Raw genomic sequence first — 17,872 nt, forward strand, 5'->3', positions numbered from 1 at the left:
CCAACTCTTTGCAACCCCATGGACTATAACCTTCCAGGCTCCTCTGTCAATGGGATTTTCCAGGCAAGAATACTAGAGTGGGTTGCCATTTCCTTCCCCAGAAGTCTAATAGAGGAAATGGTTAATTCACTGTGGTAGAAGTTATACAGCAGAAAAAGAGACTGTTTTGAGAAAGGATAACTCAGGTTGGGGACTCAAGATGTTCTTAAGGAAGATGACAATTGCTAACATTTGAAGAGTGAGACCTATCTGGCATACTTAGAACTCAGCATATGCAATGGTAAGCAATGGGCACACTTAAGGAATTAAAAGAAGCATATTCCTGAACAAACAAAGGCAGAGTGATTCAAGACAGAGAGGCAGGCAAGGGCCAGAGTATGTGGAAATGCATAGGCCATGATAAGGAGTGCAAATTGTATCTTCAGTGCCTTTAAACTTTAAGAGAATAAAATGACTAAATTTACATTTTAAAAAATCTCTCTGCCTGAATAATAAATAATTTTCGAAGAACAGAAATAGGAAGGGAAAAGGGGGAAAAACAGAAGGAGATGGAGAGAAATCCAGCAGCTTAGGCCATACTGAGTTCTAAGCTTTAAAGGCAAGACAAAGGAAAAGGAAACCAACACATTTTCCTCTAGATTGTCTAATCTGCTAAATATAAGAAAGTAAAGCTCTACTTATAAATAAAATCAACACTTGACTAGAGCATTCATTATGGTGTATCTCTCAGAATCTGAACATGGTAAACAAAGCACAGAATAAAGAAAGAAGGAACACTCAACACATAAAATCTCAAACAAGAACAAGGACCTGAGGATAGAATCAGTATTTTCTACCTAAATTGTTGGTATCACTCTACGGCTTAAAAATATTTTTCTGTCATCATGTCTGTAGTCACAAATCCCAAATAGGGGAGAGTCAGAGAGTCAATATATTCTATGCAGTGCTACATCTCTCATTCTAACACCTAACAGCATGCAAGCTGAGGACTTCAAGGCATCTGCACTGGAAAGCATGGTTAGGTTTGTATGTTTTATACTCACAAAATAACAACACACCTACTGAAAAGGTGTTACAAACATAGGCATCAGTTATTTAAGCTCATATGTTCATTTTTCTAAGTTTTTTTTTTTTTTTTTTTTTGATGTGGACCATTTTTAAAGTCTTTATTGAATTTGTTAAAATATTGCTTCTGTTTCATGTTTTTTGTTTTTTAGGCCATGAGGCATGTGGGATCTTACTTGGCTTCCCAAGCAGGAATCAAAAGTACACCCCTTGCACTAGAAGGTGAAGTCCCAACCACTGGACTGTCAGGGAAGTCGCAAGCTCGTATACTCTTATTCACCATGCTGTTATTACCAAACTTCACTTCTGGGGATACAATCAGGAGTACAACAGGCTTAATCTTTGCCCTCAAGGTGCTTGCAGTTGCATGAAAGCAATTATAGTTGAAAGACATAGTACACTGCTGCAGAAGCACAAGGAGGCCGACAGCTCAGTCAGACTGAGGGCTGGGGGGAGTGGCTCTTCCCTGAAGTCTCCAGGGAAACCTATCTCATTTGTGTCATTTTGCCCAAATCCCTAGTCCTCCACCATTCATCTTTACAAAGTCAGAAAAGAAAAAAGTTTAGAAAACTAAAGTGAAATTGCCATTTCTCTATATGATTTGACCAACTCTGAAGTATTGACCTCTAAATTAAGTTCACAATCACCTTTAAAAAAAAACTCATTGCTATTTATTTTCTCTATTTTTATGTTTATTTTTTTATACAAGCAATGACATGAGAGAAATCAAAATCTGAAAAGATCCTGTAAGTACATGAATATTGTCTTCTTTGCATGCTAAACTTCTATTCATGCTTCAAATTCAAAATTGTATGTCATTTCCTTTAAAACTCTCCTGGAAGGCAGCAATTCTCTCTTCATCCTGTTATATTGTGATTATCTTTTTCCATGTCAGTTTCCTCTGTGACACAATCCCTTCTCAGTGAAAGGGACTGTCCTATTAATGTTCACCTGGCAAAGTTTCATCAAGGGCATCTATCTGATAAGCAATTAATTTTTGCCAGATAAACAAATGTTTCAATAATATTATAAATAATTCATCATGTTTCTCTACTTTAATACTGTCATTATATTTAGCATGATATATAGGCAGGTATTTGTTGACACAGTAAAATGGGGCAGAAAGACAAATCATTTTGCTAGTAAAACGTCAAATGGCATTGCAGTTTTCAAGATTTTTAGGTAAGTGTTGCAAGGTATCATGGATGGAAGAATTAAAGTATTTTAAGACTTAACACAATAAAAGTTATACCATGAAATACAGTGGGAGAGCAGTGAAGAAAGACACCTACCCTTCACTAAACCCCCGTATTCTGTCAGAACACTACTAAAAGGTGGTTAAATGTAAGCAACAGTCAGTTATCATACTTTTTGCCTACATAATTATGAATATTATAATTGTCTTACCTGTTTTAGAACCCATTGTAATGCCTTTTCAAAATAATCCCCAATCCAGTTTTCAAGATTATTCCTATATGTAGGTGGCTGATTCCTCAACCAAGATTTTATCAGAGAATTAAGATCTGTCTCTTCATCACTGAAACATATTAACAAACATTAAAAATTGTTTAGGAGTAAATCATAAATTTACTTTCAAAATAAATTTCTGCTCCAATAAACATTATTCTACATATGCACCTATCTGCTAGTATACAAGAGTTCATTTTAGTTACTTCTGTATACGTATGTGCGTATACACTACTTCTACTTATATAACACAAATAAGTGTGTGTACATATATAATGTCATTTTCTATAAAACAAACCAAATAAACCTCACCTCTATCGTAAGTATAAATTAAAGCAGAATTACACATCCACAAGTCAGCCACAAAGTGGTCTAAACCATTCCTACCCAAAGTGGGGTCTACAGAATCCCAAGTACCATTCTAGACCTAATGAAGCAAAATCTTTGCTTTAACAATATCCCTAGGTGACTCAAATGCACATTAGACAAGCTGCACTGCATCTTAATGCAGATCTTTAAAAATACTTTTTGTTTTTCTCTATCTCCAAAAAAGCTGACTACCTAAATTCCATGCCACTACTGAAACTTGAAAATCACGCTAAAGTAAAATCTAAATTTTTTAGCAAAGCACTTAATTATTTGAGTAACATCCAATGTTTGAAATTATACATAATATTGACATCTTATTCAAAATTACATGTTGCTGCTGCTGCTAAGTCACTTCAGTCATGTCTGACTGTGCAACCCCATAGATGGCAGCCCACCAGGCTCCCCCGTCCCGGGGATTCTCCAGGCAAGAACACTGGAGTGGGTTGCCATTTCCTTCTCCAATGCATGAAAGTGAAAAGTGAAAGTGAAGTTGCTCAGTCGTGTCCGACTCTTAGCGACCCCATGGACTGCAGCCTACCAGGCTCCTCTGTCCATGGGATTTTCCAGGCAAGAGTACTGGAGTGGGGTGCCATTGCCTTCTCCGAATTACATGTTACACATTTATAAAAATTATAGTAAAAACAACTTATAGACTAAGAATTTTAGAAGTTACAAGGGCCCACAATTCTGTCATTTCTCCTGTCCTCTACCAGTGTTTCACAGTAACACGAGTAAATACTGAGTCCTTGAATTTCTCCTCTCACATTTCTATCCAGTTTAATAAGGAAAAGAAATAAAAGATCAAAGGTAAATATGTAAATTACATTGGATACACTCAAAACAGACAAAGGAAAGCTGCTAAACTCTTTTCAACATAAAGTCTTTGCTGTCAATGGTGGTTTAGTGGCTAAGTCGTGTCTGACTCTTGCAAACCATGGACTGTAGCCCGCCAGGTTCCTCTGTCCATGGGATTTTCCAGACAAGAATACTGGAGTGGTTTGCCATTTCCTTCTCCAGGGGATCTGCCTGACTCTAGATCAAACCCAGGTCTCCTGCACTGCAGGCAACTTCTTTACCAACTGAGCTACTAGGGACAACTACTGTTGTCAACAGTATCTCCTTAGTACCTATGGCAACTACACGTCTTGGTTTGTCTAAGACAATCTTGATTTATATCAGTTATCCCAGCATAATAAATGGCATCCTCTTTCATTATTAAAAGGTCCTCATTTGGCCTACTGCAGAGCAAGTGCAAAATATCTGCTGAAGAAATGAATAAAACCTAAAAATCAAAGTTAATCAAAAATAAACTAAAAATAACAAGTATTTGTGTTTTACATGAACTCACAAATACTCATTATGTCTCTCACAAACAATATGTGGTTCACCAACAATTTTCAAATCATCTACAGCAACGAGTCTTTTTTCTGATAAAAAGCAATGGCATTCTGCTGCTGCTGCTAAGTCGCTTCAGTTGTGTCTGACTCTGTGCGACCCCATAGATGGCAGCCCACCAGGCTCCCCTGTCCCTGGGATTCTCCAGGCAAGAACACTGGAGTGGGTTGCCATTTCCTTCTCCAATGCATGAAAGTGAAAAGTGAAAGGCAAGTCGCTCAGTCGTGTCCGACTCCTAGCGACCCCATGGACTGCAGCCTACCAGGCTCCTCCGCCCATGGGATTTTCCAGGCAAGAGTACTGGAGTGGGATGCCATTGCCTTCTCCAAATGGCATTCTACTTAACCTTTATTACATTAACATTCTCGCTTATAATTGCTGTTATATTTATCTATCTCCTCTATGTAGACGTATGCTCTATAAAAATAAGCCCTGCAAAAATACAAGCCCTTCATAATTGTTAGTTTTACTCCTTTCTTGCTGACTCTCTTAAAATGCCTAAATTCGTACCATACATGTAACTGGCATTCAATAAATATTTTAAAATTTAATGATAAGCTTTCCTTTTATCCTATTTTTCTCACAGGATTATGAGGACACATGAATAAATGAGATAAACTGTGAGATACTGCTACAAAAGCTATAAACGCAATGCCATATTATTGATTGGGAACACGTGTACACCCGTGGCGGATTCATGTTGATGTATGGCAAAACCAATACAATATTGTAAAGTAATTAGCCTCTAATTAAAATAAATAAATTTAAATTAAAAAATAATAATTAATACCTCAAAATATTAATTGGGAGTTTGTGGCTAGTTTAATATAAATTCTTCCTACAATATTATCAAAGAAGTAAGCAATTAAATAATTTTGGAAATATTCTGGATCAATTTGATAACAAAAGTCATTTCAAATGATTCTAAAAGAGTAGAACATTGTAGACTGATAAATATCAAATTCTAAAACATAAATTCAAAAAGTAAACTTTTTAATAATTCATTCTGGGAAATGAAATTGGCTCAAATATGCCACTATGTTTACTACTGTTGATGAAATCTAAAATTAGTTTACTTTTGCTCTTCAAGTCTCTTCCAAATACACTCAAGAAGAAATGAAATATTAAATAAAGAGGTTTCCAATTTGTAAAATGAAAGATCAGGCCATTTAATAGGCCCTATTTAAACTTGTTCAATAAAATACAGTACGAGGAGTTGACAGCTGCACACACGCATCCACAGCTTAAACTACAGTGATTCCAAACTGCAGCCACACAGTTCTGCCAGGGAAAGAAAATAAAAAACAGGTGTTGCGTGTTCCCCAATTCACTTTTTCCTTCTCTTTTTAAACACTTAATGTTGTTTACAAAGACTACTAATGCCAGAACAGGGCCAGCCACAAACAGTCCTACACCTTCTCTGCCATATAAATACAGATTTTTGTTTACACAGTTTTATCCCAAGTCTGAAAACATCTGCTGCTATCTGCTACTGCTAAGGGCTACACCGTCTCAGCCTGGCCCTGGACCCACAGCTTGGCCACCTCCAGCCCACCTTGAGCCGGTCCTGGGCCTTCTCTCTGGGTGAGCTTGGTCTTCACCTTGAGGGAGGGGGACTCCAACCCAGCCTTCCTCACGGCCCACCCCCTCTCCTCCTTGTCGCTCTCCTCCTGTGCAGCATCGTCCTGCTTCTCAATTTTGTGCTGCGTGCTGCTGAAGACCGACCACCAGATGATGGGGTCTTCATATATCAGGACGTCCTGCCAGCTGAAGGTCTGCTGGTTCTGGCTCAACAACATCATGTCCTTCTCCAGGTTGTTGAGGCTGTGGTACTTATGGCTGCTGATGCATTCCTTTATCCTATTAAATCTTTAACCTATTTAAACCTAGGTTAGCTCTGCTGCTGCTGCTAAGTCGCTTCAGTCATGTCCGACTCTAAAAGTCTATAAATCTAAAATTCTATGATTAAAATATTGCTACTCAGCTTTAAATTATTAACCTCCAGCTTATAAGTAGTATGTTCACTTCTCTGAACTCATTCATAATATTTAAAGAAAAGTTATAGAAAAAAGAAAAACAAATATTAATACTTGCTGTTTCATTTATGCAAACAAAAAGTAATTATTTAGTAATTGTGATACCACTACTGCTGCTGCTGCTAAGTCGCTTCAGTCGTGTCCAACCCTGCGTGAACCCAGAGACGGCAGCCCACGAGGCTCCTCCGTCCCTGGGATTCTCCAGGCAAAAACACTGGAGTGGGTTGCCATTTCCTTCTCCAATGCATGCATGCATGCTAAGTGGCTTTAGTTGTGTCCAACTCTGTGCAACCCTATGGACAGCAGCCCACCAGGCTCCTCTGTCCATAGGATTCTCTAGGCAAGAATACTGGAGTGGGTTGCCATGTCCTTCTCCTGTGATACCACTATACTGCTGAAATAATTCAACTAAATAAACAGGAACTCTGAATGAATAAAAATGTAACAAAGAAGTTAATAAACAATGAAAAAAACAAATATTCACATGTTACTCATGTATCACTTATGTCACTTAGCTATGAAACCAAAATAATAATTGAAAATATTCTAACACAATGTATGCAAACGCACTTACCTAAGAAAGATCATTCCCATTCTAGATATTGTAGCTGGTGAGGCACAACTTAAATCGTGAGTTTCAAATAAGAAGTTAACATTTTGGCCAAACTGAATCCTTTCTCCACTGGGCATAGTGAGTAATCGATTATCATCCAGAACAGAATTCAGAGATTCTATCCATTCAGGATCAATATCACCATCACAGATTATCCATGAGCTAACATCTATTTTCAAACAAAAACGTAGACAGCAAAATAAACGTAAGGAGAATAATATTTAAAAATAAAGAATAAAATAATTATCTATTATTCTTTAGAAGCAATTTTCATATTATTTTATATTTCTGAAGCCAAATATAAAGAACAAAGAGTTGAACAAGTTGAAGTTTTTCATGTGAATTTATACTACAAATGTGTGGAGAACCCATAGGCAATCCTGGCTCAGCTGGACAAAGACTCAATGATATACTCCATGGTAAAGGCTGAGTGACTGAACTGAACTGAAGGCTCTGTTTATTTAATGAACATACAGAACTGAAATCTCAATAAAAGAAAACATGGTTTGCAAGACCTTCAGTTCAGTTCAGTCACTCAGTTGTGTCCGACTCTTTGTGACCCCATGAACCACAGCACACCAGGCCTCCCTGTCCATCACTAACTCCTGGAGTTCACCCAAACCCATGTCCATTGAGTCGGTGATGCCATCCAATCATCTCATCCTCTGTCGTCCCCTTCTCCTCCTGCCCTCCAACTTCTCCAGCATCAGGGTCTTTTCAAATGAGTCGGCTCTTCGCATCAGGTGGCCAAAGTATTGGAGTTTCAGTTTCAACATCAGTCCTTCCAATGAACACCCAGGACTGATATCCTTTAGGATGGACTAGTTGGATCTCCTTGCAGTCCAAGGGACTCTCAAGAGTCTTCTCCAACACCACAGTTCAAAAGCATCAATTCTTCAGCGCTCAGCTTTCTTTATAGTCCAACTCTCACATCCATACATGACCACTGGAAAAACCATAGCCTTAACTGGACAGACCTTTGTTGGCAAAGTAATGTCTCTGCTTTTCAATATGCTATCTAGGTTGGTCCTAACTTTCCTTGCAAGGAATAAGCATCTTTTAATTTCATGGCTGCAATCACCATCTGCAGTGATTTTGGAGCCCCCCAAAATAAAGTCTGACACTGTTTCCACTGTTTCCCCATCTATTTGCCTTGAAGTGATGGGACTGGATGCCATGATCTTAGTTTTCTGAATGTTGAGCTTTAAGCAAGACCTAGGTATTTCTATTTCCACAAGCTTGTGAGATATTCTTTACATTTTGTCTTCCACCATGTCATTAGAATATGTATTCTATGTATTACATAGAATGCTTTCTATGTAATAGTGCTTTAAGAAAATATGAGAAAGCTACATTTCAGTGTCCCACATGAGAAGTAAAAAATACACCACTGTCAAATCTCTTTTATATATAAAAGGGTAACTTCAAAGGGGAGAAGCAGTGAGCAAGTTGTTAAATTGTGACCTAACAAAAAGTAGGGAGTCTTCTTAGATTTCGACTAAAAATTCTGTTAAATACCAAGCCAAAAATTTAGACCAGAAGCCTACTATCATAAGACTTAAATTTTCAAAATTCTTGAAAGCAGTGTATTCAAAGTGGTAAGTTCATGTACACACACAAATTTTAATCCCAAATAAAAATTTGTCAATTTGCTTATTTATGAGGCATTACAATATCAATTAAGCAAAGATATTGTATTTATTCAATAGATTAATCTAGTTATGAACCACAATTTACCCAGATTACTTGGGAGTTTCTATTATAATAAAAGTTTTGCTATAGAATACAGATAAAAACGATAACATGTCTTTGGACCCTCCAAAGTAAAATATCAATGTAGATCATGATACAGCAGGTTATAGTCATGTATAAGACTCAAAAAAGACAGAATTACAGACAAGTTCTAACATCCTCTAAAAATAAATCAATGAGTCACACAACAGAGACCAACCTTGAGGTTCTCGAACTACTTGACGAGCACTATTTGTCAAAACACCATCAGACCATTCCCTTGTATCCATGTCAATATGGCCTAGTAACTGATGTCTAGGCATAGCTTTGGGATTCATGGTATACTGTTTTACCACTCTGCCAGTTTTACAAAGTGCTGCCCTTAACATTCTCCAAAGAGTAGATTTTCCAGCACCACTTGGGCCAACAATAACAACTCCCATCCTCTGGCGTAACTGTTCATATAATTCTAAAGCCTTCTTGATCTAGTAGAAAAGAAATATGTTCATATACGATTTACCATGTACAATCATACACAGCTTCACTTTCAATCTGTAACAGTTGTTCTATTTCAAACATATAAATTAAACCTTTTATTTCTTCAATGGAGGATAAAGCCTTAAATAAAAGAACCATGAAATAAATCTGAACACACAACATGATCTTTAATTTCATATTTCTTTAAAAGAAGCAAGTTATCAAATGTTCACTGTTGTCTTCCCTCATTTATTCAAACAAAATATATTCAATATTTTATTCACTTTGCTAATTCATTCATTCATTTATAACCTCTCTTCAAAAAAACAAAAATCCTGAGGAAAAGATATTCATTTTGAACATTCATTTTTGCTTCATAAAAAGACCTACTAAAGTGAAGTTCTTCTAAGACACTGTCAAAGTTTAAATCATATATAATCAACTATCAAAAATACATATGATGGATCTATTGATATTAGTGCCAGACTCCATTATAGGCACTAGGAATAAAATAGTAAAAAAGACATGGATCCCACTTTTCATGGAGACAACTATCTGGTGGGAGAGAATCAATATTAATCATCCAATTGAACATTAAAATGTATATATTACAAAGGTAAAGAAAACACACAGCAAGGGGATCTAATTTAGATATGAAAATTAGGGAAGGCTTCAAAGAGTGAGTAAGATTTAAACTGAAAGATGAAAGATAAGCTGAAAAATAAAGGATAAAGATAGTTAATAAAAATTAACCAGGAGAAAGGATCAATATATTATGAAGTATTCTTGACAGTTACCTGATTGGATATGATTTCATAATTGGCCTCCTCAAAGACTTGCTTTAGTGCAGCACTCAGTTCATCATATTCTACTTCTTTAAAGTCAATTCCAGGAAACACATCTTTAATCAGTGCATCAAACCGAGTGCAATCAGCAAATGTAAACTTTGACATTGTATTAAGTCTCAGCGCTTGTACCACAATATGACTTTCATTAACTAGAAAAAAAGTTTCATTTTAAAACTAGTTATGAATCTAATGACTGTAAAGTTTTTAAGTGCCTTGATACGCATTGTTAGTAATTAACTTACGTACTAGAATTTAGTAACATTTATGGTATATGCTATTATGTTAATTAGCAAGCTTACTCAACTATCTTTTAACTGCTGAAAAACAAGTATTACTGAGTTATGAACACTTTTCCATAAAATCTGAATTCCAGGGTACCCAGACTTTAATTAATAAAAACAAAAACAGACTGAGAAACTGTCACGGAGCAGAGTACACCAAGGAGACATGACAACTTAGTGCCACATGGCACCCTGGAGTCAATCTTGGAACAGAAAGAGGACGTCAGTGATAAAACAGGTGAAGTGCAAATGAAGTCTGAAATTTAGTTAATACTCATGTATCAGCCTTAGTTTCTCAGTTTTGACAAATGTACCACAGTAAAGGCGGCATCGTGGTAAAGATCTGCCTGTAATCCACCTGCCAGAGCAGGAGACACAGGTTCAATCCAAGGGTCAGGAAGATCCCCTGAAGAAGGAAATGGCAACCCACTCCGGTATTCTTGCCTGGAAAATTCCATGGACAAAGGAGCCTGGTGGGCTACAGTCCACAGGGTCATAAAAAAATCAGACATGATTTTGCGACTAAACAACAACAAATAAGATGAAACAATGGAAATGCCAACTTTGCAACTTTAATAAATCTAAAATTATTCTTAGGCTGAAAGGCATTTTTTTGAAATCTTAAAATATCTCTTTAAAAGGATAATTTTGTTTGGTATACTATCTCCTTGAAAGAAAAAATCTCCATGTTTTTCTAAGGTTTCTGTTCCTGTTTTAAGACTATATAAATTTTCAGACACTATTCCAGACTTACCAAATCAGGAACTTTGAGGGTAGGATCCAAAAATCTTTGTTCTAACAAGCCTCTAGGTGATTCTAATTCACATTAAGGATTGAGAACAAGTGGACTAGACTATTCTTCTATATACTGCAAATGTTTAAGATTTAATGCATGTTTAAAAGTTATGATGGGACATGAAGTAAAAATCATGAAAAATCTGGAAAAATTATGGACTTTATTAAAAAATAATGAATCAACATTGGTTCATTAGAATTACTAAATGTATCATACTAATATGTTAACACAGGAGAAACTGGAGGGGCATAAAATTCAGAAGCCCTCTATATTATATGTATACCTTTTATATAAATCTAAAACTATACTAAATTAAAACTTACTTTAAAAAGTGAGATTATAATTGAAATAATGAATCATACCATTTTGTTTAACACTAGTTTTCTTCAGCTGTCTAAGAAGATTTCCACTTCCTCTCAGAACTGTTTTCAAAGCTCTCAAACCCCAATCATAATGTTGCTGAGGTGTCAAAAGTTCCCTTAAGTAAAGACATGGAAATCATAAAGCATCAAATAGCTATAAGAAATTCATTTTATTATCATACTAAAAGATACAGAATCCAACTACTAACACATAGAAATCAGAAAATTAGTTTAGTAAATCAGAAATTTAGTTTAGTTTAGTAAATATCATTTAACTAGAGTACTCCATTAAATATGTTTTACAGGAAAAAAGTGAAATTAAATCAATAGTATTTAAAAACAAGTACTTTTGAGCCAGACATTTTTGTTATTCAAACTAAAATCTTTCCTATCTATACCTGAGGTACAATATAATTAGACAAATGTGGAAAATGGTCATTAATAACCATGACCAATCATTGGAGACACAAAGTATTTCAAAATTTAAAACAAGAAAACTCACCTGGATAGATTGAAGATAGCTACCAATTTTCTGCCCAACACTTTAGCATCTTTAAAGCCTTCTGAATAGAGAATAACTTCTGCAATAAGCTCATTGTCTGGACGAGACATGGCTACTGGCCTAAAAAGTTGTTTAAGATTATCAGGCAGTTTTTGTCTTCCACCATAGCCTTTTCCAGCAGGATTCATAGTGATAAAGATTCCAGAATTAGAATTTATTTCTACCTGAAATATTAATTTAAAACACAGGCATCAAGTATTTGAAACTGTAACTATAAAATATATTGCCAATAGAAGTTTTATTGTGACATACTTCTACACACACATCTTATACCTTAGCAAAAAGTAACCACTAGGGTGCTAAACATCTACTCAACATATAATAAACTCCTTAGGAACTATACTACTTTATAGAGATTCTTTATAATCAGTTTTTTGAGGCTGAAAAGTTTCAGTGACGGTAACCAGTTTGTCCATTTATTCAATATTATGTCTACTAAAAGCCTTCCTTGTGTTAGGTGCTTTCTTAAGTACACAGAGACAACACAACTCTGAATTAAAGTCAGTAACAGTTCATGCTCTTTTGGAGTTTATAGTCTATTGAATACTACAGTCAAGCAATTATAGTTAATATATGCTATGACAGTGAAGAGTAAAATATCTTGAGAGTATCTAGTGGGAGTATTTTCAACTAAGCAGTAAGAATATAAAATTAGAATTATAATGTGTAAACAATGAATGAACAACAATGAAGCAGAAATACCTAGAGTAAAAAATCTGGCTATAAAGGAAAGAAAAGAAAAAGAGAATGGTGGAAGAAAAGATGAATTAAGGGAAGGTTTGCTTATGTTTTGGGCTTCCCTGGTGGCTCAGATGGTAAAGCGTCTGCCTGCAATGCGGGAGACCTGGGTTCGATCCCTGGGTCGGGAAGATCCCCTGGAGAAGGAAATGGCAACTCACTCCAGTATTCTTGCCTGCAAAATTCCACAGACTGAGGAGACTGGTAGGCTACAGTCCATGGGATCATAGAGAGTCAGATACAACTGAGCAATTTCACTTTCACTTTGCTTGTGTTTTAATTATACTAAATAGTATACTACAGTATTAGTATATATAATATTGTACATCATTTAGAAGGGAAATTATGTGATTATGTTTAAAGCCAATGAGACATGGGAAGAAGGAGGACAGGAATAACTGCAGAGAAAGTCCCTGGGAAGCAGATCCCAAAGTATAGATGGAAAATTTAGCTTGGGTTGGCAAAAAGGACAATTTTTCTTTCTAAGAGGAGGAAATGACAAAAATGAACAGGGGAAAAAATAAATTTTGATGGTAAAAGGTTAAAAACTTAATAGTTTCTCTTTTCTTTGTGAAGAAAGAGTATAAACATTTAAATTTTACTCCTGTAAACTCAGAAGTTACAAGAAATTTAGAATTGGTTCTACTTGGCCTACCCTGAAAAACTTGTATTGTGAAAATGTCATTATGGAGAAGAGGATAATTTCACAGTTCTTTCCACGTCCAGTGTGTTCACCATTACATATAGAGAGAGAAATCTATATTTTATATACAAATAAGTTTACATTCTAATGACATGAATGTATATTTCCTATGTGGAGAAGTAAGCAGCAGCAGAATAGTTAAATGTTTATTAAGATTCATATAGAATAGTGATTAAAAACATGAATTTCAGAATTAGACACAGACCTGAGTTCAAATTCCAGCACCACTATTATGCTAACTTATCAAGCTGTAGTTTCCTTATCCATAAAGTGAAAAAAATATAACAGTACCTAACTCAAAGAACTGTGGTGAGCATTAAGTAAAACAAAATATAAAAGCATTAAGCACAGTGAGAGCATAGAGTGTTTGATAAATGTTAGCAAATATTATTATAACTGGATTATTCAATACTGAAAGTTTGAAAGTAAATAGTGGAAATGGGACCAAAAAAAGGTGAGAAATTCAGAGACAATTCACAGGTAAAAAGGTTTAACACACTGGTCACAAATTAGAAACAAGGGTGCCAGAAGCAATAAAGACAGACTATTTGCCTGAGTATGGGTAACACAAAGTCTTATAAAATATTTTAATTCTTTAAATTTCTGATGTAGCTATACCTCCTTGCCAAGCAGCTCACACACAGTTCTATGATTCTTCAAAGCATCTTGAATTGTCTGGATTTGCATAGAAACTGCAGACAGTACAGATTCTTCCAGTCTATTGAATTCATCAAAACAACCCCAGGCCCCACACTTTACCAAGCCAACAAATATTCGTCCCATTGACTTCACATCGATGCCCTTAAAAATAACAATTAAAATTATATTCATTAAACATAATTAAAAACTCTAATAATAATCCAATACTTTATATCATTTAGTGAGAAGATGATCATTTCACCCATCTATGCCTCTTTGGTTCTTTATTAATAAATAGCTATTCTTTCAAAAACTAGGGTGGTTTCAAGGAATAAACAAAATAATTCATGTGAAAGCATTCTGAAAAGCACAAGAACTAAAGATTTTGTTTTAGTTATTCTTTAAGTCAAAATATAAATCCTACACATGCTCTGAAAATGGTACTTTTAATAAATTTAAGATTTTCTCCTTCTATCTTCACTATTCTCCTTACAAAAAGTGTTTCTCTACACTCTAACATAAATCTTCATTCAATATTTAAAATTATTTCTTGTAATAGTTATCTTTAGAAAAGTTTTTAGACTATTCTGTATGCAACCTCTCTCCATTTAACGTCTCAAAACAAATTTCATTTTCAGAAGTACAGTGATTTAAAATATAGCATTTCCTATATATAAATATGTAAAAACTATTTCAAACATCTAAGACACTATTACATAGTTTGACAATTATTTATTCTACCTCATCACAATTGAAAACTAAAACTTGTCTTCCAAGAAGTCCACCTAAAGCCTTTACTGATTCAGTTTTTCCAGTTCCAGCTGGACCATAAGGATTTCCTCCAAGTCCCATCTTCATGGCTTGAGTGAGAGTTAGGTAGCACTTGTCTGTCAGAGGAGTATAAACCAGCTTGGGAGCATTACCCTATATAAGAGAAATATAAATTTCAAACATTCATATTCTATTCAACATTACAAATATCATATAGTGAGAGATTCTAGTTAAAAAGTCTAAAAGGCAACAAAAGTTTAAAGTTGTTTACTAAAAAATACTTTAGTAAAGAAACTTTCTAAAGCACAAAATGGAATTAAACTTAGTTATTTTAATTTAAGCATGCATTTTATTCTATCCTCAATTGATAAACTGTTAGGTTTTCCATATAGTCTCTCAAGTTCTTTTTTGTTTTTTAACACCAAAAAATTTTGTATTGGGGTATAGCCAATTAATAATGTTGTGACAGTTTCAGGTGAACAGTGAAGGGACTCAGCCATATATATATATATATATATATACACATACATACACACACACACACACACACCATGTATATATCCCCCAATCAAGTTCTTGATAATGTCACAAATATATACCTCGAAGGCAGATAAATTCAAAAACTGTATACAATTACACACTTTCCAATACAACTCAATACAATTGCATACAATAATCATTCTATTTTGTATTTTAAAATTCCTTGAATCTTACAATCTTCACAAATCAGAACTACTTTGGAAATCTCAAAGTATAATTAATTTGAAAAATTCCTTATGAAATTAATAATCTTAAATTATCAAATAATTCTCAAAAAGTAGATTCAAATTCAAATTGCATTTTATAGAGTTTTTTCCTTAATTTAAGTGGACAGATTTGGGTCTCAAAATTCATTTCCTTTTTGAAAGAGCCAGCAGGCAACTCTCCTGACATATGCTTATTAACATAGATGTCAAATGTATCCTGATGACTGATTCACTATGATGGAAAAAGGCAAAGAGCATACAGATGGATTTTTTGAGAATAGATTACATTATTTGTTTTAAAATTCTTTTACCTTGCAAACTGAAGATATTTAACAAACATACTTTAACATATTAACTAATTTTGGCCTCGTAAAAGGAGACACAAACCAAATTGCTTCTACCGAGGTTGCCTAATATTCACTTCTCTTTGGATTAGAGATATATTTCAGTCTACATAAATAAATACTACTTCAAGAAATGGCACATTTAGAGAAATCAGCACAACACTGCCATTATTTTAACTTTTTTGTAAATAGAATTTTTCCAATATAACATCTTTCTAATTATAATGAAATTAAAAGACAATAACACAAACAAAAGTTACAACTAAAATTAAAATAACTTTTTCATTCAATAGCAAATTTCCTTTAAAGTAAATAATTCCTAACTGGAAAAATTAAACATTTCTACCACAACACATACCTGGTATTCATAAGTATACTGAAGTTCAGAATCCACCATTTGAACATAACATGTGTGATCACTTTTCATATAGAATCTAACTTGTTTTTTCCAAGCCCAGTCTTCAGTTGTATGAATTTGCACTTGGTTTAACTGCTTCACCACATCAATATTATGGATAATATCAAGAATAAGTGCTTTAAGTTTAAGCTCCAAAATGCCAGATTCTGTACACAATTAAAATAATTGGTGAAAATGTTGCCTGTGATTTATGTACTTTAACATTTTATATGTATATATATGAATGATTCCTTAGCAAATTTACATATATATGATTCCTTAGTGCATTTAATTTCATAATCCATCTTAACAGTACAGTAACATACATCATGCAACTCAAAAGAATGTCAAATGCACCAATAAGAACAGTGAGTGTAAAAACTAAGGTATAAAAATTCAGTGAAACAGGGGTTCTGGTTCCTTCTGCAAGGGAGTAAGGACTCTCAGCCTGGATTTCCCTCTGAATGCAGGTATAAAACACAGACAACCTGCATTAAACAGCTTTTTAGGACTCTGCAAAAGTAGAGTATCAGGCAAATTGGGGAAGGGCAGAATCAGAAGTACAACCAAACCAGTGGTAAGTTTACCTTTTTCCTTTTTTCTCTCTTATATGCATGGACCTGGACTCAGCGTTGCCAGAAACCATAATGGTGTGACCAGATAGAGTTCAAGGACAAGGCCTCTACCTCCAAGTTGAAAAGCAAAAATGGAGTCTCCCCGTAGCCACAGCGCTGGCAGCTGAGTCCCAGAAATGCCTAAAACTCTGAAGGAAGAGAACCGCCCTCTCAAATTAGAGGAGTCATGACCCCAAGAGAGGGAGGCAAACCCAAACTGCTCTTTTGTCTCTTCTCTCCATCAGCTGGTCCAAGACACGGGCCCAGTCACAGGAAGCGTGTGGGAGAGCACACGGAGGCCCTGCTCTCTGACCGGAAGTCAAAAGGGTAGCCCGAGGGAACAACAGAACCCTGGGGAGTTCACGGAGCAGGAGGAGCCTGGGGAGACGCCCCGGAAACTTCTTCATGAGAGAACTGAACCCAGCCTGAAGCGCAGATTAAATCGGACTTTGATGACTGGCCACTAGGCGGCACACATGTGGGAAAGGTCCGACGATCTGAAGAACACAGCACAGACAGAACAGACGTGGGACCCACAGCCCACAGAAGGCTGACTGGAACTTGGGGCTGAACCTAACGAGAGCACTTGCTCACAGAAAAATATCAACACTATCCGGAAAATTTAAATAACACTAAGATTATTGACTTCCCCGGTGGCTCAGAAGGTAAAGCATCTGCCTACAATACGGGATACCCGGGTTCAATCCCTGGGTCGGGAAGATCCCCTGGAGAAGGAAATGGTAACCCACTCCAGCATTCTTGCCTGGAAAATCCCTTGGACTGAGAAGCCTGATAGGCTACAGGCCATGGGGTCGCAAAGAGTCGGACACAACTGAGCGACTTCACTTTCACTTTTAAGATTTTTGTAACGCAATATTCAAAATGTCCAGGATACAATCTGAAATCATTCAACATGAA

The 17,872-nt window shown here is 35.5% G+C and overlaps 1 protein-coding gene across 2 annotated transcripts in view; it reads right to left on the bottom strand.

Moving 5' to 3' along the window:
• The window catches only part of DYNC2H1 (dynein cytoplasmic 2 heavy chain 1), a 397,795-nt gene that overhangs the window by 310,326 nt on the left and 69,597 nt on the right, over positions 1–17,872 (bottom strand). For both annotated transcript variants that reach the window (XM_070803297.1, XM_019975614.2), the window contains exons 32-40: positions 16,302–16,507; positions 14,824–15,006; positions 14,062–14,244; positions 11,943–12,166; positions 11,441–11,556; positions 9,951–10,150; positions 8,897–9,161; positions 6,907–7,114; positions 2,473–2,602 (exon numbers count right to left, since the gene is read on the bottom strand). In XM_070803297.1, coding sequence (XP_070659398.1) covers positions 2,473–2,602; positions 6,907–7,114; positions 8,897–9,161; positions 9,951–10,150; positions 11,441–11,556; positions 11,943–12,166; positions 14,062–14,244; positions 14,824–15,006; positions 16,302–16,507 — 1,715 coding nt within the window. The remainder of the gene's footprint in view (positions 1–2,472; positions 2,603–6,906; positions 7,115–8,896; positions 9,162–9,950; positions 10,151–11,440; positions 11,557–11,942; positions 12,167–14,061; positions 14,245–14,823; positions 15,007–16,301; positions 16,508–17,872) is intronic.

The sequence above is a fragment of the Bos indicus genome, chromosome 15 (assembly GCF_029378745.1).
Source record: "Bos indicus isolate NIAB-ARS_2022 breed Sahiwal x Tharparkar chromosome 15, NIAB-ARS_B.indTharparkar_mat_pri_1.0, whole genome shotgun sequence".
Classification (NCBI taxonomy): domain Eukaryota; kingdom Metazoa; phylum Chordata; class Mammalia; order Artiodactyla; family Bovidae; genus Bos; species Bos indicus.